The sequence below is a fragment of the Falco peregrinus genome, chromosome 10 (genome assembly GCF_023634155.1).
Source record: "Falco peregrinus isolate bFalPer1 chromosome 10, bFalPer1.pri, whole genome shotgun sequence".
Taxonomy (NCBI): domain Eukaryota; kingdom Metazoa; phylum Chordata; class Aves; order Falconiformes; family Falconidae; genus Falco; species Falco peregrinus.
The window spans coordinates 19553540-19578282 of NC_073730.1; the positions used below are offsets into that span (position 1 = coordinate 19553540).

Here is a 24743-nt window from a genome sequence, read left to right on the forward strand (position 1 = left end):
GAGGAAGCATCAGCTGCACCTGGAAGGGAGGCTGTTTGAAAAAGCCTCCAGGAGCAGAGCAGGGCACAGACATATTGCCAAGCTCCAGGTTTGCCTGTGGAGTATAAAGCGACAGCTGGGTACAACCTCTCATCATGAACTCTCATTTGTGATTTGCCATTCTTCCTGCTATATAACATCAGTTGCTCAGCAGAGATGTGCACCTCAGACTTTGGGGTGTGGAGAGCTGGTTTAGGGTATGGAATGCGGACATACAGCTGAAACAAAGCAGGCAGGATCCGCTGTAGGCCTGAAGCGAGCTTTGACCTGGAGATAACACGCAATGCATGTAAACCTTGCAAATGGTTTCATCTGCAGTCAGTGGCACCGTTCCAAATGACTAACGGAAAGAAAATCAAACCTTTCCTTATGAGCATCCTGTAACATAGCTTTCTCACAGCTGTGAGAAAAAATAAAGAATGCTTACATGGGGATGGGGACAAGCTTAGATCCCATTGCCTCTGTTTTAGCATGGGATTTCTAGCATTAAAATGTAGATCTGTTCGTATAAACTTACCTACACAAACTGGCATGTAAAGTTCTATGAGATTACATGTTTGTGGGCAGAAATTATACCTCTGCTGCTTCTTTTGACAAGCCTAACAAAGGTTTGAGTGGTAAATAAATGATAATTTATGCATATCAGTGAAAACCACAATGTAAACTGTAATCATACCCAATGAAAAATACCATGCCTGTAAAAAACCCTTCAACTTTAAAACCTACAAATCCATACCATGCGTAAGAAAATTCTGATATCTCTTTCAGACTCCCTAAAGGATTTTTCACATGGTTTTCTGTCCTTAACAAATCATTCTAGTATTTGCAAGAAGCTCACAATCTGTTCCCATTAAAATACCAGCTTACCTTCCAAGACGTTAAAAGTAGAAAAAAACCCATAATGCTAATCAAGCAGTTACATTTTCAACCAAATTACATCATTTAACATTGTCAACACAAGATTTAACATTTCTGATGCAGTTCCTCTGACCAAGGAAAAGAAAACTTTAAACTAAGCCTACTGAATATATTTATTTCTAACCGCCTTAGAGAAGCAGTCATTGAAATTCTCACAGAGGGCCTATTCCAGCCAAGAGGTTGTGCAGAAAAGGTTAGACTGAAATCGGTTTTAAAGGTATGTAGTAGTGAGGAACGTGCAATGTAAGAATGTAATAGTACAATAAAGTTGATTAATTGATAAAACAGAAGAAACCCCAAGCATTAGCAACCACAGTAAGTCAATAAAAGATTACAGCTAGCTCCATGGCAAACATAAATCAGCCCAAATCCAACACCGTGATTTCCCTTGCTTGCAAATCTGCCTCCTGACCTTGATAAACAGAGGGTACCACATTACCTACTGAGATAACGGATTAAATTTCAATCGGGCTTTTATTTATTAAAAAAAAACAACCACCATTTTTTTTAAAAAGAAAGTCTTTTATTCTTTCGATATTTTCTTTTAAATCTTTGACGTGTTTCTCCAATTTTTAAATCTTTATTACATTTATCTAAGTCAAGCGCCTTGTGCTAGGGTGCAAAGCATCTCAGAGAAAGACTGAAACGGCTCTTTCAGAGCGGCGAACAGCAGGGAAAACACCGCCGTGAGGGCCGGGAAGGGGGAAAATGGTCTGAAAACGCGAATAAACCGCACGGGCCCAGGGGCTGCGGCGGGACCCGCCAGCGCCGCACTGTCCGCAAACCCCCGCCGGCGGCTCCGGCGGCCGCGCCCCCGCCGGGCCTCCCGCAACCCGCGGCCGCCCGCGCAGCCGGGGGGGTCCCCGCCGCCGCCGCCGCAGGCTCCGCGCACCTGGCGGCGACGCCCGGGCGGGGAGTGCCCGCCCCGCTCACGGCCGCCCTCCCGCCGCAGGGCTCCCGAGGCGCTTCCCCTCAGCCGGAGCCAGGCCCCGCCGTCCCCTGGCTCCGCGGCGGCCGGGCGGCGCGGGCTGTGCGGGGCCGAGGGGAGAAGGCGGCGGCCCCGGCCCTGAGGGGAGCGCGCCCCGCGCCGCCCGGCCGCCCGCCCGGGTGGGGGATGCGCCGCCCGCGCCGTTGCCAGGTCCTGCCGCTCGCGTCCTCGCGCAGGCAGACAGCGCGGGGCGCTCCCACCGCGAGCGGGGCGGGGGGAGACAGGCGGCTCGGGAGGGCTGGCCCCCGCCCCCGGTCAACCGGCCCCGCTCCGCGGACACCGCCCGCCTCCCCTCGGGCGCTCTCGTCGCACGTACCTGCGTGGGAGGGCCCAGCCGCCCCGCCCCGCCCGCCCGCCCGGCCGCCGGCGGTGCCCCCTCGCGGGGAATGGTATGTCCCAGCTCCCCGCCGTCGCCTCCCGCTCCTCCTCCCGCTAGTGCCCGGCTCGGATGCTGCCGCCCGGCAGAGCCCCGCCGCGCCGCCCGTGAGGCGCAGCACGCGCCGCCCGGCCTGGCCCCTCGGCACCTCCGCGCCGCCCGGGAGGACCGGAGCGCTCGAGGGCCTCCTGCCCCGACAGGTAACGGCCCGGGGGCGGCGGGCCCATCGCCCCCTCCCGCCCGCGCTTCGCCTTACCCGCGGCCCGCCGCCTCCCGCGCCCACGGGGGACAGGCTGCCGTCGGCTGGGAGCGCCGCCTCCGGGGAGCGCCGGCGGGGCCGCTGCCCGTCGTGATTCAGCACCGCCGCCCGCGAAGGAGTGCGGCGGGGAAGGGCAGCCCTGCACCAGGCCGGGGGCTGCGGGTGCCGGGCAGTGGGCAGGGGCGGGTTGGGCACCCGCGGGGGTGCGGGTCCCGCTCGGGCCGTGCTGGAGCGCGTTCTGCCGCCGGCCCGAGGCGATGCTCCGGGGGCGGGAGCGCAGGAGGGGCCGCCGGCCCCCGCGCTTCTCGGGCGCGGGCTGCGGGAGGCGCTGCCCGCAGAATCGGGCCCGGCCCCGGGCGGCGGGGGCTGCGGCGGGGGCTGCGGCGCGGGTGCGGGCGGGACCGCGCGGGGATGGCGGCAGCGGCCCCTCGGGCAGGGTCCTGAGGGCGGGGGCGGCCCCGCGCCTGTCGCGGTGCGGGGCGTGTGGAGCAGGAAGGCTGTTCAGGATTAAAGGTGTTAATTTTCTACACCCCCCCCCACCCCCCCCGTCCCCCCACCCCCCACCCCCAGCTCTGCATGCGAAGCCCATCATCCGTGCAGGTTGTACCTCGCGTACGGCCCGGTCTCTCCGGAGCCGGTTAGGGCTGAAATGGGATCGTCTGTCGGCAGTGGTACCCAGCGGAGGCTAAAATGTAGAACAAGTTAGATCTCTGGGGATGCGAGTCAAGTATTTTCCTGTGCTTTCTGCACTTAGTTGAAAGCCCGTAATCTCTGGGATCTTCTTGAATTTCTGCTATTGAAAACACATAATTGTAAGTGAAAGGGAAAAGCCAGGGATGCTGGAATTTGAACATACTGCTGAGCTCTGTGAAACTGATTTAAGGGCTTGATATTGATCGCCTTTGTACATTGCTTACGTATTTGCAGTTTGAGTACCAAAATTAGATTTTATTCCTTCTCAAAACCCAAAACCCCTAAACCAAACAAGCACACCCCCACACCCCACACCCTCCCCTCTGTTTCAGTATACTTTTCTGCCTAAATCCTTCATTAATTTTATGTACCAGGGTGTTAGTACCTGTCTTAATAATACCCAGAGAAATCCTGCTGGTTGCTTTCACAATTGAAGGACTAGAAGCACTTTTTTCTGTGGGAGTTGGTTGTCCCCCAAATTCTACAAAGTATCTCAAAATGTACAGTAATTTGGCATCAGTAGAAGCTTTTGTCCCTGTTTAAGTACTAGGATGTATTTTTTAATTGGAATAGGGTAGGTGTCAGTCCCACTTTGAAGAAAAAATGACAGAAGCAGTTGTTATGACAGGAGTTTTCCTATATGGTGAGTAAATATGACTGTAGTGACATATGGATGTATTATTTTGAAGCCAGATTCTCTGAAGACAAATGTAAAAATGTTTCAGAAAATTACATGAATTATTTCATCCAGAATGTGGCATTTCTTTTATAAGGAAAGAATGTGCTTTAACCTGTAGGTATCATAAGTATCGACAATATTGTGCAAGAAAGTCTAGAAAGATTGTTGTCAGGGTGTGGTATCTTTCTATATTTCTGATGGTTTGGATACATTCCACGTACTTCTAAAGGGATCTGCCCACCAGTTCGGGAGTGTTAGAAGAGGCCAGGAGACGAAGCCTGTCAGCAGTTACTCGGTAATTATTCCAGTAGTCTAGCAATCATTTTGGTAATCTGAGGCTCAGGTTTGCAATCAAATGAGGGTTTGTTCCCATGCCCTTCCAAAGCTGACAGTGTTAAATTGGCAGCATAGATTAAGCTGTGGACAAGTCTGAGGAACTGGGAGGCAAACTGGTCAACAAGCAGTTAGACATGAAACCATCTTGCATTCTTGTATATAGTCAGGATTTTTTCGAAGGTCTTTGTAATTCTGTATGTTGGTAATGAAAGCCATAGATATTTTTTTAAAGGTGAAATATGGCAGACTAATGTTGACTGCTGAATGTGCCTGCTCTGAATTGTCAGCATTAAGAAAGACTGAAATACAATTTCTTGATCTCCATTTGCGGATATTTATTACAAGTTTTAGAAACCTCTGTAGGAAACGTGTGGTAAATGAGTAATTTCTTGAACTTCCACATTTTCTAATGTTCTGACTTTTTTTTTTCTTCTTTTTTTTTGCTCCCTATGTGTTAATGTTTTATTAAGGAGTATTTTTACATTTAATAGATACTTGCAGATGTATCATACAAATTGAGAATGCAGTATTAATTTAAGCATGGAAAAACTTAGAAAACCAAGAAAATTGGAATGAAAACATCTGAAATGGAAAAACTGATAACATTTCCCAAGCTACCTTCCATCTACTTTTATAAAGCTCCTGTCTTAACAAATGTGTATGCCAACATGTTGCAAGATGATTTTTTTATGTGTGTCACTAATGTTTTTTAGTTGTGTGCTATAATTTTATCAGTGTAAAGACTGCTTATTGAAACCAATGATGCTTATTTCTCATATATCTATAAGTTCCTTCAAACTTTTGGAAAATTTTGAGTTTTACTACTGCCTTGAAGTGTTGTGACTTTGGGGCCAATCCTAAATCATGAAGACACTGAATTCTATCTTTAGGCTTTGTATTGGTCTCTGAAGAAAAAGGTGAATGCATGTCAGTCTTTTACTTTTTTGATGAGGTATTTCCATTATCCAGAGTCGACCCAGTGACTCTGTAATGATCTGAGGGGGCAGGGAATAATTGTATTTTACTTAAAAGAGGGCTATAATTTATATGAAGATAACAGGAGTTCGTTTGTATGCGTTTGGAAAGATGCATACAAACTGTCAAGTTACAAAAATTCATTGCAGTTACCACAGCATACATATTGGAGGATACTAGCTGGATTTTGCTTTTCCCTGGTAAACTTTAGAATATTTAGCCTCAGATTCACTTTTATTTTCTACACACCTGGGAATTTAATTGGGGCCATTTGACTTCTTGTGGTAGGATTCAAATGGCCCTTATTAAGCATGTGGAAGCTCTTTAGAGCTCCATTAATGCTTACCTAAACCCCTGCCAGAATGGTACTTTGCAGCTACTCCTTTTGCAGACATTACGAGCTTCCTTCCAAGTTTACTGGAACCAATGAACCTTTTTAACATTAATATTTAAAATACTAATGTATTTTAAATTTAGAATGGAGTTCATTGATGTCTACTACACTGATGGGTAAAAGAATCATCTGTAATTGAGGATGGATACAGGAGAAAAAAAATGTTGTGACATACTGAATCAGTCAACCTTTAAATCTATTGGGTATTAGAGCAAATCTTCCAGTTTCACAGTAGCACCTCCCTTGGAGCCAGGAGCTCTTTCAGACCAGGAGGTTCCATAATGCCTTGATCTACAAGATACTCTTCTTCATGGTGGTGGATGAAGAAACCCACAGGTTCTGCAAGGGTTAGTGTCTTAGCTTTTTGCTTGTTCCCAGTGTTCTTCCTTGCATTCTCTCTTAAATGTGCATACAGCTGTACAAACTAGTTTTAAAATACTACCACATTAATTTATACTCATTGGTTGACATTTTTGCTCTTGCCTTAATTTCCACATATCGGGAAACAAGCTCTAACGTAACAGACTATATTTTTGCTTTTGTGTTTTAAAGGACTAAATGAAGCGGGTGCAATCGTTCTTGCCCTCCATATCAGTTTTACTCACAATATAGGATCTGCAAAATGAAGAGCAATGTATACATTTGTAACATTTCTTTTCCCAATGTTAAAAATATAAGTTTGAATAGTTTAAAATTTTTAAAATTCAGGCATTAATTTTAGAAATATCTTTGCTTCAAAGGCAGTATTTAAGAATATAATTACATGTTTTTTGATGAGCATTCATTTCTGGGGACACAGAAACAGTACTGCCTTATGGAGAGCCCAAGTTAACAATAATGGAAGAATACAAAAAGATTCTGATTCTGATACATTCTGATTTAGGACTCACTTTTCACTTTCCTTTCTGTGGAGTGAGTGCCATGCCAATTCCCACTTATGCTTGTATTTGCTTTTGGAAGGGTTCCATATTGAAGTCTAATATGCACCACTGCTCAAATGCACCTTAGATAACTACATTACTGTTAATTGATAGAAAACCTGTCTGCCTAAAAGGATGGAAGTGCTTTACGCTGCAGTTCAGGAACCCCTTCTGGCCAGCAGTAGTAACAGTACTAACAGTCGCATAAGATGACAGATAAAATTAACTTTGTCATATATAATAAATGCTACAGAAAGAATTGAGTGGGGTGTGGGGTGTGGGCTTCAGTTAGACACAGTGATGTGTTGACAAGTTTATTTTCATCCTTGCTTAGTAGCAAAATGCTAAATATATTCTTCTTTGGTTACATTAAAGTATGTTTCCTTCCAACTTTGTCCTTGGGTTGACATGTGTTTGTTTTATTTTTAGCGTTTGAAAAGCAGCACAGTAATATCCCTATAGGGTGCAGTGGAAGCATTGGAGTATAGCATCAGAAAATGAAGTCAGATGCTTAATACTGAATTCATGTAGGTGAAGAAGCAAAGATCTAGATAGCACTAGATAGCATTTATGTTGGAAAAAAAAAAGTGGACTGACAGAGCAGAGGATTGTGAGATTTGATGGGAAAATTGCTCTTATTTGCTTGCTCAGAATGGAATTTTCTTGAAAAATACGGAATAGAACTATGCGATGGAAGCTTGCATTTTATTTGCATTTGTGGGTGGTTGTTGTGTATTTTGTGTCCGCTGAACATGAAATTTCTGTGAATTTGTTGTATCATTTTGTTCTTCCAATCTTATCTTGGTGGTCTTGGGAATGGGAGAAATGTGGTAGAGGACTTTATATGAATTATTGATGGAAGAGATCTGAAAGATATGCAATTTATTCACCCAGGGAAAGAAACACTCTCTTTTATTACTTTTATTTTGTGTGGCTTTTTAGAGGGGTATAATATTAACCTAACTTTTTATTTTTATGTCATCCTGAAGTCTTTGAAAGACTAAATTACTAGTGAGCGTTAACAATTCGGCATTAAATTGAATAAAAGATTTTTTTGCTTAAAAGTGAACAAGAGTGATGTGAGAACATGGCTTTCGTACATTTTGTGCTGTTTTAACAATGGAAGCATTTGCTGAAAAGAATGTTTCTAAGGATGGTGAGGATATATTCAGTAAGAAAAATAAAGAGTTACTGCGTGATGAGACAGGATTCAGTGCTGTTTCAGACTGTTGCAAGTCTTTAGTAGAGATGGGAATCCTGTAGGATATTGACCCAGAGCAGCATCCACAAGTGAAGAAATAGAAGAAAAGTGAACAATACAGAGTTAATTTGAAATTCTGGGCACCAGTTGAGAAATGATGTAGTTAATGACCCCAGGCAGTCACTTAAAAAAGCCTACATATTACTTTCCTCTGTTGCCTCTAGGTACGAGAAAATATGAAAGGACATTGTGGCCTTTCTGCCAAAAGCAACATTCAGGAATCCAAACACATATAGGAAGCAAGTCTTTGATATTTTCTGAGAAAATGAAATAAAATGTTATGAGAAATGAAAATAAAAAAGAAGATATTTTAATGAGTGGGTATTCAGGAATGTCTGATGCCGATAGTCAGCACACCATTTAGTTTCATTGATAAAGAAGAAATACCTCTCAGTCAGTCATGGGACATGCATGCATGTTCCAGCTGTTTGAGGATGGTAGATTAATGGTCCAGTTGAGGCTGTCTCTGCAACAAATGGATGTAAGAAAATTGGAACCAAGACAGTATGAGGAGCTTGTGGGGAAATCGTGGGAAGAGATGTCAGGAGAGATGTCCTGATTCCACTCCCAGTTCTGTGCTTTCACAGGACATTGTGTCTCAGTTGGTTGCACTGAGTTTCTTCCTACAATTTCCCACTTTTTCAAAGTCCTTGAATTCACCTCGTCTTTGATTTTGGAAGATGTACCTTTCTAATCACGGCCCAAGTAGAGGCCTTAATCCTTGATGGGTTGCATTTTTTTGTTTGTTTGGTCATTTTTTGTTTGTCTTAAGTAGAGTGAAATTTTCATGCTGAACAACTTGGATGGGATTTGTCTCACTAAGTTTATATATCTACAATCCAGATACCTGTAGCAGCTGCTCACACTATTTGTAGGCTGTCTGTGAAGGCAGCCCAAGGAAACCAGCTCAAAATCTACATTGTAGGGCTCTACATTTATACAGATGAATCCACTGTTTTGTCTTTATATTTGAGGAACAAATGTGCTTGCTATGTCATCTTTGGGATTTCATTGCAGTGTTTTTCCCTGCTGATTTGTGTGAAAGGGGGAACCATACTTCTTATGAACTGGGAAAAATGGCAACAAACTGTTGCAGAGCTATTGAATTTTCAGGGCCTTATTTCATTGTACTTATGGTGCAAATATGCACGTTTTTTTTTATTTTCTATTTCACTTGAATGAGCAAACAAGGGAGACATTCTCTGTAGTTCAGAGAGAACATCGACTCTTACAATTTGTAGACTAAAGGGGGAAGAAGTAAGAGGAAATGTCTTTTATATGTATTGTAGCCTTTGCATGTTCGGCTCCCACCTTCATTCTACCTGTATATGTTCCTGAAGGATGGCACCACAGCTCATAGGAACTAAAAACACTTTATGTGACTATACCAGTCACGCTAGAATCTGGCTGTCTGCAATACCTTTGTCTTTGTAGGGCAGGTGTGACAGTAGTGGTGCAGCTGGTCTTGCCCGGCACATGCAATAGGCCTGACTGCTGTATAACTGACACAAGACAATGGAGTGTGGTTGATTTCTCCAGAGTTTTCTTCAGTTTTGTTTTGGTTTGTTTGTTTGTTTTTCCCCTGTGAGGAAAAATAATCCATTTGAACAAAAGAATATTTGAAACCTTTTATTGTCAGGTGGCCTCTGTGGTCCACAGTCCACCCTTATTAAAAGGTACTGAGCTGTCAGATCAGACCAATCTTTTCTTAATGAAAAAGAAAAATAATATGACAAAGATCTTGTGAAATGATGTCAGAAAACAATTTCTCATTGATATAAATTGACATTGTAAAACAAAAGAACCAAATTTAAGAAATGAGAATGGTTTCAGAATACTACAGAAAGAGTTATCCCAGGAAAAGAAGTAATATTTCTCTTTTCATCCCTTCACTTAAGATTTCATTTGGTTTAAAAATTGCTCTATCAGTCCTGGCCTCACTGAAACCAAATAGGTTTGATTTCAAAACCCAAATCTCATTGGTCCAAGGCTGGAAGAGAATCATAACCATTTTTCATACAGTAAATTATGAACTATTCGTCTTCTTTAGCTTAACTTCTCTGCTACTATTTTATGTTATTCTGGTCCTGACCTCTTACTTCTACATTTAGAGAAATCATTGTTCTGGGTACAGTACCTCATGTCTCTGGTATAATTCCTTCCTAGTCACTGAGTCATTTTCTGTTTTTAGATTTGACTCTTCTTTAGCTTATTGTTATGACTAAATCCTACTGACTTTCTTCCCACGGTTCTTGTCACACTCTAAGTAAAGTGGGAAATAATGCATTCTTTTCTTATAATGTGTCTTGCCTTTCTCTTTTCACTTAAAACACAGGGAGAAGGTACCTAGAAAGGGTTAAGAAAGATCTAAAAAGGGCTGGGGATAGGCTAAATGAGAAGGAGCTGCTGCTGCAGCATGTTTGTCCCTGGTATACCAACACTGCCTGAAACTGTATCAGCTGTCAATTATTGAAAGAAAAATCTGTTTCCAGGGGGCTGACTCTTCAGATAGTTTCAGCAATGCAACACTAGCGGTAAGTGATATCATTTTGCTACTTGTACTGCAGAATTATTTTAAATCTGTTTCCATATCAGTGGGAGGTCCTGGTACGGCCGTTTATTCTGCAGTATGTAATCTTGTCAGTTAATTTCATGATCAATAACAATTTTGCACTCTTATCAGTAATTTGTATGCAGAATAACTGGTTATATCTTCCTGCCATATGCTGCTGCTAAGGTGGTTTTTTTTGGGCTGTGTTCTGCTCCCCCTGCCCTCACCTTGCTCTGTATTGCAGCCTAGGTTAATTGAAATACATTGCCTTTAGTTTGAATGCTTATGCATTTTGTCCATAGCATGTATTTTGGAATGAGTCCTTTTTCCAGGATTCTTGGTCCTTTTCTCCATTTTTTTGCTCTTTCTCATCCATCCTTGAGCTCGCACTTTGTTGTTCCTTACAATAGATAACTAGATTCAGGAGCATTTTTTGAATACAGTAATTCTTGACCCATAGCTAGACAAAATATGCTTCTGGAGAAGAGCATGAAGCTTTTCCTGTGGCGATGTATCTATATATCAGCTGCACAATATTCCCTATTTCTGAACCTGTGAATCCTACAAGAGCTATGAAATATGAAGCGCTGTTTCTGGACGGCCAAGCAGTTCTGAAAGTGATCATTGAAGCTTGTAATCTTTGTCAAGAAAGGGAGAAATTCAGAGGCAACTCAGTTATTTTTAGTTGTAATCTACTGTGATGAAGGTTTGATTTAAATGGACTGTAGTTGGGACCTGGATGATACATGGGTTAGTCTTGTTACCAAATGAGTTTGTGTCTTAATTATATGCCTGAATGGTGCTACTGGCAGGGCTGTTCTGGAACTGAAACATTGTGATACAAGGTCCACAAAAGTCAATAGAAATGTCTATATTTACTGCACTGGGCTACACAGAAGGTCCTGTTACAGAGGGCTTGATCTCATTTATGGTACAGACTTGAGAAAAATTTTGTACTTTGTGTACATTTCTTCTGAATGATGCAACTAGGAAATTTCCTGGAGAGAATCTCTTTCTTTGAGCCATCAAAGCAGCATAGAAAGTTGGGAAGAAGTTTCATATTTGTGTAATAATGTGCAGAGTCCTGGATCAATAACTAACTATGAATCCCAGTTTTTTCTCCATTTCTTTCTGTTTGGATTATTAATGGTCTTCTCCTTCATTCTCATCCGTACTAACATTTCGCGTTAAACATTTACGGAAAGAGTTGTTCTTCTGGTTAATAGGTATGTTGTAACTTTTCCATACCTTTTGTATTTATAAATGCTATTGGCTTGGCTTGGTGCATGTCTTTTTTCTATATCTGTGGTTATCAGGTAAATATGATACTCCCTGGCTACAAAAAATTCTTCTATAATATGAAGGGTGTGATGTGTCTGAGAGAGTCAGAAGCACAAAACAATGAACATTGTAATTTTCAGCCTAAGATAATATGATTATTAAAAGAAAGAGCATAGAGATCAGTTTTCAGTCCTGTTTTATTTTGGGGGGTGGTGGTGTGTATTGCTATTATATATAAGAAATAAATGTAGTTTTTTCTTTTGAATATTTGAAAACCGGTTAACTTTGCAGCCAGCATGTATTTGACTGTATAAGTTTATGCTTTTCTGCTTCATTAAGAATGCACCTTTAAAAAAATAGGAGATTAAGGCAAGGAAAAGTCAAATCAAGCCCTACTAAATGAATTGAATATTCTACTGCTCTAGCCTCTGGCTGAGGACTTTTTATTTAGTACATTTCTCAATCACAGCTCTTAATCAACACACAATGACTTTGTGTTTTTTGTTTGTTTGATTGGTTGGTTTCTTTTTCCCTTGGTTTTTAAAAACACACACTCCAGAGCCAATTGCTTTGAAGTGTTGCTTTTTGGGAGTTGACCAAGGTGGATGAGGACAGGACTAAATGTGATATTGTTCCAAACTTGGAACTATGCTGCTGCTGTGATTAAAGTCATGAAGGCGAATACGCGTGCTTAGGGCAGTTATCACCTCAGATTTTGGAGTTATTTTCAACTACGTTAAAAGCTGAGATGCTATTGTCAGTATGGTCTCTGTAGCTCAGAGACAATGTATGATTACTCAATAAATAAACCGTTCAATACTACAGGGTTGCATCATTAATGCTGTACTTGTTCAGAAGGTACATTCTGATCCTATGAGTTCAAGCATATCCTGGAAAATTACTTTCTGGTAGGCTATTCTCATGCTTTCTTCTTTTAAGCACGAATTAAAGCTAGTGTATATGAAGTCTGATGCACTTTATTTTTCCTTCTTAGTTTTGGTATTCAAAGAATTCATTTTAGGGTCAATATTTCAAGCATGTTATTTTTCTAGGCTTTCTGACTACATTCTGTATTTCTTTACAGGTGAGCAGCATATACGCAAAATATTCCTGTAGTAGGATAGTGGAATCTCATTTCATTACTGATGAGGATAATGGCTCTATTTAGATCCCCTACAATAATAGATAAAAATAGCGTGACACAGAGGGTTTGGAGCCAATTGAGCTTTTTAAAGGAATATTTATAAATTGGGTCAGTTTCAGCTGGAGAAGCCTGGACTCACATCCTTTTGAAACTGTTGATTTTCTTCTGTTTTCCTTTGCAAAAATATTTTCAAATAAGTGGTACCCCATTGAGCCCCAAGTACTAAGCTGTGGGGAGGAAAGCATATTTTTGCTGATGTGTTTTGTAGCTGCTGGAGTTTCTGGCTGGTTTTATCAGCTGTTTGTAAAGTATTACTAGCACTGAGTGTTGGTTGCAGTAGTCTTAGTGATACTGTAGGCCAGCTATGAATATTTCTGATGTCATTTATTCTTTACCGAGAAGTATATGGCATAGTCATTATAATATTAGATATTAAATTTGATATTAAAATATTAGATAGAGGTCTACCAACCTTCATACAAGCCCACAAGTATTCCCAGTGGGAGCTGAGCAAATCGATCTATAGTTGGAAGTGTCAGCATAATACGAAAAACAATTCAGTGATCATGGAAGAGCACCTTTCTTGGACTTTCACAGTCAAGCAGACTTTGAGTAGATGTTTCTTGTGAGTGCACTTGGTAGCTTATTCAAGGCCTGATTTTTATTTGAAGTGTGCACATCAGGTGCTGAAACTGCAGGCTAACGACTGCCTGTTTATATTTCAGGCTGCTGTGGGCGTGTTGCTAAACTAGAAAACATTGTTATGTGGCCACACTTGAATTAGGATGATGTAATCCTCAATTGGCGTCATTGTCAGCCATATGTGATGACTGCGGCCTGTGTCTAGAGATGCTGAAATAGATCTATGAATTGTAGGCCTGTAAAACATGAGATGAAGTGGGGCAGAATTCATGTGGGGCTAAGGGGGGTGGCTCTTGCAATACACAGAGGTATGTAGAAATTATTTAAATCATGTTTGTGTTCTTGTAACCCTGAACTTGAGGCTGTTTTCATGCCAAGCCAATGCCACCAACTTGAAGCAAGGGAGGGAGTATTTGATGTGTGAGGGGGAACCTTTTAAAGATATTCCTTTTGCATGGTTTTGCTTTTCTTCCTCAAGATCTTTAGTAAATCTCCCCTCAAGGGCTAATTATAATACAATGAATCATTGCAGATATTTCAGCTTCATTAAAGGATTAGTGCTTTTTCTGTTATACTAAGACAACTATGATGATACATGTGAAATATTAGATTGTCCTATCTTGTAGATATCTAAGATCTGTAGTTTTCACTAGAGAAGTAAATCTTTTGAGGAGTGAATGACAGAGAAAGAAAGGCATGGTTTAATTCCTGCAGCGATTAGTGTGTGGTGTACACAGTTTAAAACACCCTTTGATACGTGTTGGTGGATGTTGACATGCTGTAATGAAGAGCATGGATGGTGCACTGCGGAGTCAAAAGCAGAACAGAGATGTTCCCATAGGTGATACAACTCAATTCCTCTCCTAACTCTCTCATTTACCTTTTCCCCTACCAAACCCACACTCTTAATGTCACACTTAAGTGTTGCTGTTACATTTAATCATTATTGCGCATTATTATCTCTGTTTCTTTCGTTAGCAGCCATGGCTGTCTCACCCCAAAGAGCATTGGCCCTTTGTGTGCGGCAGTCTGGCAGTCAGCATGGCTTCCTGCAGTTATGGTCCCCAACACAAATCAAACAATTGTCCTTCAGCTGTTTGTTTTGAAGGAATGATTCATTTGAGGTGACAGGGGTCCAGCCCTCCTATGGGTGGTAGGTATCATGCTGCTCAGCTGTTTCTTGCAGAGCTGATGTAGCCAATGCACTCTAATGTAGTGTATGTTTCTAGGCTGCTAATGCCTAGATGACTCCAACGCTATTTTAAATGAAGGTGGAATGATTGTTGGGGTTGCTGAGGTGGGTACTTAAAATAAATAGAGGTGCATGTCCATTCAGCAGTGTTCAGTGGAACTTCCTGTGATCAGAGGCTAGGAATACTTTCTGTTCTGGAGTTGGTGAAATGCTGTCCTGCTGACAGATTTATGGTGTTATCAACACTTACTGAAGTGCTGAACAGTAGTATGAAACCTATGCATTGTCTGGGCTTTTTGCTGGCAGAGAGTGAAACATAAAAGCTGGTATTTTTTTTAGCAGCAAATGCCGCAGATATATATTTCTGAAATAAAGATTCTACTGTATAAAATCTTGGTTACACTTTGGGTTGTTTGGGCTATTTTGTCAATATTTTCCTTGCCATTGTGAATGCCAAATGATGTTTATTAAATTTACTTGCATTTCATTTATGAATTATTGATTTGTAAGTCATACAAGTTCTTTTCACTTACCTTTTCAATTAATGTATTTCCTATGTTTTACTGAACAAGAAAAAGGTTCAAGCATTGTCCTTTTTATTGGAGCCTTCTAATTCTGTCTTGCTTTCTTTCACGGCCCTCTTTCAAGATTCAGAATATAACTATGAAACTTTATAGTACTCAATTTGCTAACAGTCTGAAATATGTTATCGCATTAGAAAGGGCTTTCGAAGGGTGAGAATGAGCTGACAGTCACATTGTCTGCTGTGCTATGAAAGACACTTTGGAGGTCATTTTTTAAAGAGAAAATTGATCTTCAGCTTTGAAAGCTTTGACATTGATTTAAATTCGGCCAAGGATTTGAAGTTTCCCTTTGGAAAATGGATGAACACAAAAAGAAGCAATATTGCTTCAAGACAACACTGAAAAGAAAAAAATTGCTTCTGTGCCTAATTCTGATCTCTGTATATTGTGAATAAGAAATTATTAATTCCTGTGGAACTCTTGTCTTGTGACACTTCCACCATCTTAACAGCTTCTAATACCTTTTCTATTTTATGAACTGGGGATGTATACTTACCATTTCATAGACCTTTTGTGATAATAAACGATGAAAAAACTCAACCCAAAGCTGTAAAGTGTAAATTCGGGAAAAACCAAAAGAAAATCTCCTACAAACTGAGACTGCAAAGCTCCTGAGGCTCTGTGCCGACATGGGTGGCTGAGCTGCAGAGCTGGCACTGAAGGATCTGTTTTCTGACCAGACTCCAACAATTCAAGATAACACAACTTTTACGCACTCCAGCAAAAGATACAGGTTCACAACTGTGATGCAGACTCTATTTCGCATTGTGTTTTGAAGTTGTCCTGGAAGGGTCAGGATGGTTTATGCTTTCAGTATTACTAAGTAGACGCTGTAAAATTGTGTTTATTATATATAAGCGGCATTGCAGAAGGTTAAGACTGATTGGGGTCTCGAATGGGAAAGGGCAGCTGTAAGGTTAAACTCACACTAAAGTGACTGTAACTTACCGATGCAGAGGAAGAGTGCTGTTACCGTAGCTTGGTTTGGTTGTTTTGGTAGTTTGTTGGTTCGGAGAAATTTTAGAAGTTTTGGAAATGCTGGCCATTTAGATTATCTACTTCAGAGAACTGTTTTGCAGAACTGCATGATTCAAAAAGTTTTAAGTTGTGTAAATCATGCTGTTTGTATTCTTGTGTAGCTTGTTGCTATCCATTTGGGAAATCAAGCACCTGAGAACTCTCAACATTCATTCTGCCTGAAAGAACTGCTGAATAGACATCTCCTCTCGTTTGGTCGTGAAAGTGAAGGGTGTTGAAATTGATAGATTTCATTTGACTTCAGAATATTTTGAACGAAGCCCTAATGTGTATGCATCTTTAAGCCAGCTGACAGCCTTTTGAAAACAAGCTTATCACTTTGACACATTGAGCCTCAAAATGAGGATTACTTTTTGCATTTAGAATTTCTCTGTGAGAGTAAAGACTTAAAAACACCAAATTGTTCTTTTAGCATGATACAGTAAAACTGCTCAGCTACGCTTGCTTGTAGCAGGAACACTTCAACATACATTTTGTGAAGATGCATATTAAAAAAATTATGAAAGGATATGGGGCTTTTAGTTTTACAGTTTAATTACTGCAACTTGTTATTACCTTGCTATTTGAGGGTGGTACTGAAAAAGGCATTTTTCTCTATTATAATTTCTGTTAATGTCTTAATCTCATTTTGAATCTGCATTTTATAACTTAATTCCAGATCAGCAGTAGATTATAATTCTGTATTAACTGTAATAAAGAGCAGACTCCCCACTATAGTGCATCCAGACTTTCATGCTCAAGATGTAAGGAAGGAAAAAAAGTATTTTAAAGATTAGATTGACAGAACCAGAACTCAGATGTTTGCTAGGCCAATGCTTTGAAGGCTATTTTAACTTCTTTTTCATGTTTCTGTGAAATTTTTGTAATTTTAATTTTCCAGCTAATTGGGGAGTGAGGATTGCAGTGCTGTGGTGTTGTCCTTCCCTCCCTATGGTCATCTGCCAAGTTCTGTAACTGTATCTTCAGTGTGTCTCCGTTTCAGAGTGAAAGCTCCTTATGTCAGGAGCTTTGTGGATTTCTTCCCAGCTACTGTGCGTTTCCAGATCATTTTGACAGCACTAAGTAAATTGCACTAATGGGGTCAGAGGAAAGCAGTTTTCTAGTTTTGAAATCTATTTTAAAATATTCTACTGTTGGTGATTACTTACCTATACACAAAGAATGCAGGAAAGTAGAATAAACCTGACACATTTGTTTTTGTAGCATTTCACCTAGGTTAATAAGAAGATGCTTAAGAAATGTTATTTGTCTTTGAGAGGTCTTGCATGTGCCATGGCTTCAGATCTGCAGTCATGTTTTCAGTTCACGTGTGTAAATTTAAGTGCATGCATAGCCCTTGGAGCTTTTCAAACTGGTCACCAGTAGTGTCACAATAGCTAGAAGGAAGGAAGAGGTTCACATTAAAAACAGTACATGGGTGATAAAGTATTGTCTCTGCTTTGGAACGTGGAGTATTTTGATAGTAGATGATTCTACCATTCTTAATGCTTAAATCTATTAGATGAAATCTATTTTAAATGTGCATATGCAACCTAGTCTCTTTTTGTTAGGGTACTGGTACTTGACTTGAGAATCTAGTTGCATGACTTGATTTTAAGTTTGAATTTGACTCCCCCTTCTCTATTTTGATCTGATTAATTCAACCTTTTTCTGGGATGCTTACTCTGGGGAAAAAAAAAAAAGATTCTGATGGCAATTCCTTTTTAGAGGTTAAAAATAACCTTTTCAGCTCCACGCTGCACCAGGATGTAAAGTGAAGCATCATGAAAGGCAGAGGTCACTTGTGAGCAGTATAGAGCAAAAAACTTAGGAAATGAGAATAATTTGTTCAAAAATATTTCTCTATAATCTAGGCCAGAAGAATATTTTTCAGGCAATAAACAAACTTCTTATGATACACTTGATTTGTGAAAAAAAAAAAAAAAAAAAAAAATGCTCTTAATGTTTTATTTTCCACAACATATTATAACTTTTTATCAAGGAAACATGGATCATTTTGTTAACTATGAAACCACTTCTTCCCACTTTCCCCTGCTCTTCACGCAGACACCCTTGTACCTTTTCCAGACTGTTCCCTTAGATGGACTCAAGCATCTGCTTTGGCCCTGACTGTGTGTAAGACTTCACTCTCCAGCAAAAGTACTCTACCTCTGCTGTCCCTGGAGGAAAAAAGCTCCTTCCCTCTCTTCCCCCCTTTATTTTTTTCTTTTGTCTCTTTCTAGGACAGGATTGTGTGCAGTGTGTCTCTATGGCTGGCTTTCTCACACCTTTGCCAGGCAACAGTAAAGAAAACATCTAATCTATTCCCCCACTTAGAACAATTTTATTCAAAGTGCTTGTTTGTATAAGAATGTGCAAACCTGATGAAGATGCATTTATTTCCTCTTCACAATTCTTTCTCCATTTATAGGTTAGCCACTTTTGTTCAGCCACCCTTGAATCAGTGTGGGTGAGCAACAAACTTCGCCAATTTGTGTGTATTATGATTTCAGGAGAGAAATGATATATACAGCAGGAACTGAGATCCTTTTCTGTCCGAGTGTGAAATCAGAGATTCCTGCTAGCTGACTTGCTAAGGTTAAGCAAGCTCCATCAGTCCCAGTTTGGAAATAGAATACTTTCTTCCATGTTATTAAAAGCAATCTCATAGAAACAGGTTTTTAAGGTGGGTTACTAGAGAGATACCCTCTACGTTGTTGTAGCCGAATGCAGGTTATAGGTTAGGTAATGCTTATTTTATAAGTAAAAACTTGTCACAGTTATAAGAACTGACTTGGAATTTGATGTAATTGTAATCCAGCAATGCTGCTGCCATTACTCTCGCATGATCCGCTGGGTCCTGCAATCCGCTTTGCCCTGTAACTGGCAATTCTGTCGTGGCAGCAGAGGCTGCCCATGCAGCGGTCTGCGCTGCGAGTCTGTTCCTTTCAGCGTGCCTGAGACAACTGTGCTCTGGCCTGCACGTAGGGCTGGACAATAATAACAAATCAAGAGATGTGAGCTAGGAAAAGGTGCCTGGGGAGGACCTGGGTCAGAGAATGAAGTAACTCTGGGTGACTTCTGTGTAGAAGTCAAAAAGAGGAAAGATGTGTGTGTGAGCTCATGGCTGCCACTGCATTGCAGCATTGCAGCTCAGTGCTCTGTCAGCGTGCGCCCCTCTCCTTCCAGCTCCCTCCCCTCAGCAACAGCCCTTCATTGATTGCTCTCAGAGGTGTAGTTCTGTCTCTTCCAAGTGACCCATTCCCCCAGTTAGAGAACTGCTTATCTAAAGTGTAGTCTGAGGGACGGCTGCAGTTTACCTGGGAGGACTGCAGCTTCGTCAGTAGCCTGGTCTTAGATTTTCTTGCTGCAGAATTGGAACTTCTCATGGTACTGCACGAGGGATCTACAAAGCACGGAGGTCTAAGCAGGAGCAAGTCCACTGCTCCCATGGCTTAGCTTGCAATGCACAGCTAGTGCTCTGGGTAACGTATTCCCCCAGATGAGGTGCTGTACCTCTCATCTGTCGCTTGTGGGGCACGGTAGGGAGGAAAGCTGAGACTGTCCGATTTCATTGGACCTGTATTTGTTCTTTGCAAAGGAGGTGGTTCTGGTAGGAACAAAGGAAAGGACTAAACCTTATGCAAAATATTTTGGAAATCTACTAATTTAGAACTGCTGGTGTTTTGGTATTCAGTTAAGTTATTGTTTGGAGATGGGTGACTTGAGAGAAGTGAAGCAATGATAAAACAATTTTGAATTATAATATACAAGCTTAAGGCCGAATACAGTTGAATTTATTGGTATAAGACAGTGCTTCTGAAAAGTCAAAATCCCAGAGTAAGTTTGACTACAGAATACAGTAATGATCCCTTTTGTCTTTGAAGAATTTAGTTTAAATCAGGATTTGACAAATAGAATACATTTGCCTTTGTTACAAGATTTGGCATCGAGGAGTGCATGCTTCAGCTGTGATGATAAAAATTATTTCATTCGTAATCTTCTGAAGAGTTACTTCAATGATCAATTTGCAGAGGTTTTTGTGAGGGTCCAATTACTTAATTTTCCATGTGGCCAAACTACTAATTGCCCATAGAATATCTTAAAGGTGACCATACATCTACCATCAACTCATGTATGTGTGTTAAAAAATTGGTTCAAAGTCATGGACCTTGACTGTTGGTGCTTTCTATTTAAACCCTAAAGAGTGTTCTTCTCGGAGTAGAACGGTTTCTATATGAAGAAAACCAGCAACTCAACAGTGCGGCGAGGTTTGGAGCTTTATGGTCCACCTTCAGAATACAGTGTGTTATAGTAACTTTGGGCAGATATTCTTCTGTGATTATAAGCTGAATGCAAGCTCTATGAGCTGCTTGGGTTTTATTACCGTACCATAGCTTCTAAATCATGCTGCATTAGGAAGGGCTGGCGTTTCTCACAGGGAAAATATTAGTGGTCTTGACATTCTTCCAACTTTGTTAAAAGATTTTAGCCAGTACAGGGAAGGAAGAACTGCTAGGCATTGGTGTATGTGCATAGAAGTCCTTAATTGGCTAACAGATGCACTTCAGTATTATTCCCAGGAACTAAACACGTCTTGTACTCTGATGGTATTCTTAGCTTGAGAAGAGTATATAACATGCAATATTCAGTGAACCATTGTGCCCAACACTGCTCTTCCTTCACAGCGGTTTTAAGGAGGATGAATGCTTTGCTTTCCCATCTCTGTGTCTAATTTGAGTAGGACAGCAGGCAGGAGGACTTTCAAGACACCTTCTCAGATAACGTCATCCAAAACATTAAAACTTCGAAATGACCTGCCAGTTTTAGTTCAGTTTGGAGGGATTTTCTTAGCGAGTTCTGGTTCAGCAAAGTATATTGCAGGTAGGTATAGCTGGATGCTACTGCTGTGCTGGGGAACCTTGTATCTGTGTATAAACTGTCTCCTCTTCTTACTTTCTGGATAAATACGTAGGGTCGTGTTTTAGCGTTAATTTGTGGCACTCCACTAAATCAATATGAAGGATATTTGGCTGTCTTATTAGAAAGCAGAGTTTGTCCCCTAGTAGATTGGTGACAGTCATAAAAGAACCATAAACTGTTCTTTTTATCCTTTTGTATTAATGGACTGTTAAGGGTAAATTTCTGTCTTGAAAGGAAATAAAATATTGCGGGCCAAGGTATCTGCTTTTCTATTTTCTTACCAAGAGGGTGGCTTGTCCAGAATTTAATTGTATTCTCTCTCTCTCTCTCTCTCTCTCTCTCTCTCTCTCTCTGACATGTGTGTACACACATGCATGCAAATAAAAAATGAGGATCTATAAGTAATATTTTGGTAATTTTGCTAATGCACATCCTGTCCAATCTTATGACCAAATATGTTTCACATCATAAGCCATGGCTGAATTTGACTTTACTGTAATTTTCTGCTATTTATAGCTTTACATAAAGCTATTTATCGTCAGTTTTGCAATCACAAGTGGCAATATAAACTAAAATAAAGCTAGAGTAAGAAACTTTAGCCAAACATATGATTGCAGAAAAGAAATAAAAGCATTTAAAAATCAGTAACTTACATTGTATATGTTTTGAAAACTCGTAGATTTGTTTGAGACAGCCTGCCAAAGACAGCATTTGTTTCATTTTAAAAACTGACAATTTATATACTTGCCAGCCCAAAGTGTCTTTGAAACTACGCCCGTTGTGTCATGAAGTGGTCATGAACTCACAGCCAGGTGTTACCAGGTATTATTGGACAATTGCTTAAAAAAATGTTGAAAAATAAGAGGTAGAAAATTATTAAGGTGATTTGAGTTACTTCCCATTTGGTACCTGAAAACACATAATACAGTGTGTCTGATTTAAAATTTTTAATTAAAATACGGTTTAAATTTACTAAAAATTCAGTGAGTTTTGTGGAGATAAGTGTGCAGTATTGATTGAGTTGTATTACCTATTTTCATGCCCCAAATCTCCCATACACATGTGAAACTAAGATAATGAGGTAATATACTGTCATTTTGAAAATTAATACTGCAAAATTGTTTTTCCCAGAAACAAAACAATTGGATTGTAGTGAACAAAGTTTTGTATTTAAAATAACTTGATCAATCCTTTAAAATAAGCATTACTTTTGACTTGTTATTAAAAGCATTTCCATATTTAGTTTTCTGCTGTTTATATTTTTTCAGGATTTCTCTATAATATAATAATATAGTCTCTCTTATCTGTTTACACAGATATCTGTTCATTCTAGAACTAATATTTGCTGCAACCAGAGACTGAAATGGTATGACTGGAGCTTTAAATAACTTGGCTTTGACAACGCCATTATTTTCTGAGAACTTGGAACGAAATTTGGGCTCTGCTTCTGCACTATCCTAGGTTATAATGCCATCCTTGCCTAATGAGGGAGGTATGCTAATCTTGGATTTTTAATATAACCTATTAATTATTCTGTATGCTTGTACCTCTAAGTTGCGATGAAGTAATGTTTGTATTTGTAGTTCATTTGTATATTTTATTTGAGATGTAAAGGTGTTGATAGTTAAAACATTATTTTTCAAAGATAACCATGGAACTGCTCCTCTGACTTTAAGTTCGGAACTACCCTACCAAAGCACAATTAAAAGAAAAGTCAGAAAGAAGAAGAATGGAGTCATCACTGCAAATGTCGCTGGCACAAAATATGAAATTGGTAGGAAGCTACATATTTTATTTTCACCCTAATAGCCATTGACATGAGTGAGTTATTAACTAATGGGGAGAATTAATGGGCTTTGCATCAAGCTGACAGTGAGACATTTCCAAAAGATTTTCTTTTGTAAGAAACCTTTATTCTTTTTTTGCAACATTGAGTTTTAACACTGTCTATCTATTAGTCCCCATTTGTTACTCAGGGAAGGGCCTTGAAATGCAAAAACTAAAGTAATCAAGAAGGCTGTGGAAAAGCCCTCTAATTATGAATTACATATGTGTTTGAAATTTTACTTAAAGCCTTGAAAGGTGAACAGTGTAAATGTAATGTTAAATTATTATACAGGGATTTCTCAATAAAATCTAGTAATGTTTTGTATTTTGATGCTTGGCACTACTTAAGAAAAACCTTTTCTCCTAGAACCTGAGTTATGCCTGGCACAGCATCAATCTTTTTATATATATATATAAATAATGTATGCATTTGCTTTTGTAACTACTGTACCTTGACTAAGGAAGCGTTCTCATCCCCTGTCTGGTGACACAACAGTCATCACTGTTTTAAAATTAACGTGTGTGATAGCCAAGATTAAGTCTAAAAGCTGTGCAAGTGCACTTTTAGTGGATGGTTGTGGAATGCCCTGAAACTCTTTACAGTTCCCGTCAGTGGTTGTGCTCCAATTCCAGCCTCAGCACAACTGAGTTATCGCTGTAATGTAATGACAGATTTGCGGTAGACTGATGGAAATATTGCAAGGTAAGTATATAGCTTGCATGCTAACATTGTTCTCAGATGAAGGGTTGAATATTGGAAGTCTTTAAAATCTTAATTGATTTTTTTTTAAATTTTGAAAATTAATCTATTCTAGAGTTTTAAAGTATTTCCTAAGTATGTGATTTCTCTGTAGTACGAGTAGTCATACGAGAAATGGGATTTGTGAAAACACGTGATGAAGATGAAACAGCTAATCTTATATGGAGTGATTCTGCTGTGCAACAAGAAAAGATTGCTGAACTTCGGAACTATCAGGTAGGGTCGTGGTTAGGATTTCTGGTATATTTCAGTAGGCTTCTTCACTATGAAATATTCAGTAATATATTACTTCTGGCCGTTACATTTGTATGGAGAGGAAACAAAACACCACCAACCAGATTGCAATAAGGCTATACCACTACATATTATAAAATCCTATTCTCTTTTCTGGAGTTATTTGTTCATACCAGTTAGAATCTGGTGTTTAAATATTTGGGGCTGATCTTTCATGCTTTTGCTTGCCAGTTGGGTGTTGTGCATGATCAGAGTTTGAAAGAAGATGCAAAACATCATTTGTAAGTTGCTCATAAGCTTTTAAGCAGTAAGTTAACACACAGACCTCTCTCCACAGTTTCTGTGAATAAATCCTTTTTTCACCATTACTTTGTGACAGCATTGTTTGTTTCTAGGTAGTCTTGTGAATAAGAGTATGATAGTCTCATTTTATGTCTGAAATCAAATCAATGAGCCCTCATGTTTTGGAGGAGAATACAATTTACAGCATCTTTAGTTTTGCTAAGAATACACAGTGTAATTTAAGGTATTATCTTAAATAATTTATTTGTAACACTGATGTTTGCCTGAGCATGCCATTGGACATTTTAAATGATTGTATAAGGTGTGCCACGAAAACTAAAAAGTATCATCTAGCTTTCTTTTTTTTTTTCTCCTTAGAGAATCAACCATTTTCCAGGAATGGGAGAGATTTGCAGAAAGGATTTTCTGGCGAGAAACATGACTAAGTATATCTTTCTTTTAATATTA

At 40.1% G+C, this 24743-nt stretch overlaps 1 protein-coding gene across 7 annotated transcripts in view; it reads left to right on the forward strand.

Moving 5' to 3' along the window:
• The first annotated feature begins 1535 nt into the window (after positions 1-1535).
• Positions 1536-24743, forward strand: part of TTLL7 (tubulin tyrosine ligase like 7) — a 77101-nt gene continuing 53893 nt past the window's right edge. For 3 of the 7 annotated variants that reach the window (XR_008749059.1, XM_055815652.1, XM_055815656.1), the window contains exons 1-5: positions 1536-2521; positions 22489-22664; positions 22818-22946; positions 23854-23975; positions 24654-24721. Coding sequence is in view for 6 of the 7 variants with exons in the window: in XM_055815652.1 (XP_055671627.1) it covers positions 22640-22664; positions 22818-22946; positions 23854-23975; positions 24654-24721 (344 nt within the window). In the remaining variant the exon portion in view is untranslated. Of the gene's footprint in view, positions 2522-10173; positions 10373-21021; positions 21134-22488; positions 22665-22817; positions 22947-23853; positions 23976-24653; positions 24722-24743 lie in introns of those variants that run through there. The other 4 variants (XM_055815653.1, XM_055815654.1, XM_055815655.1 and 1 more) reach the window with 4 other exon arrangements.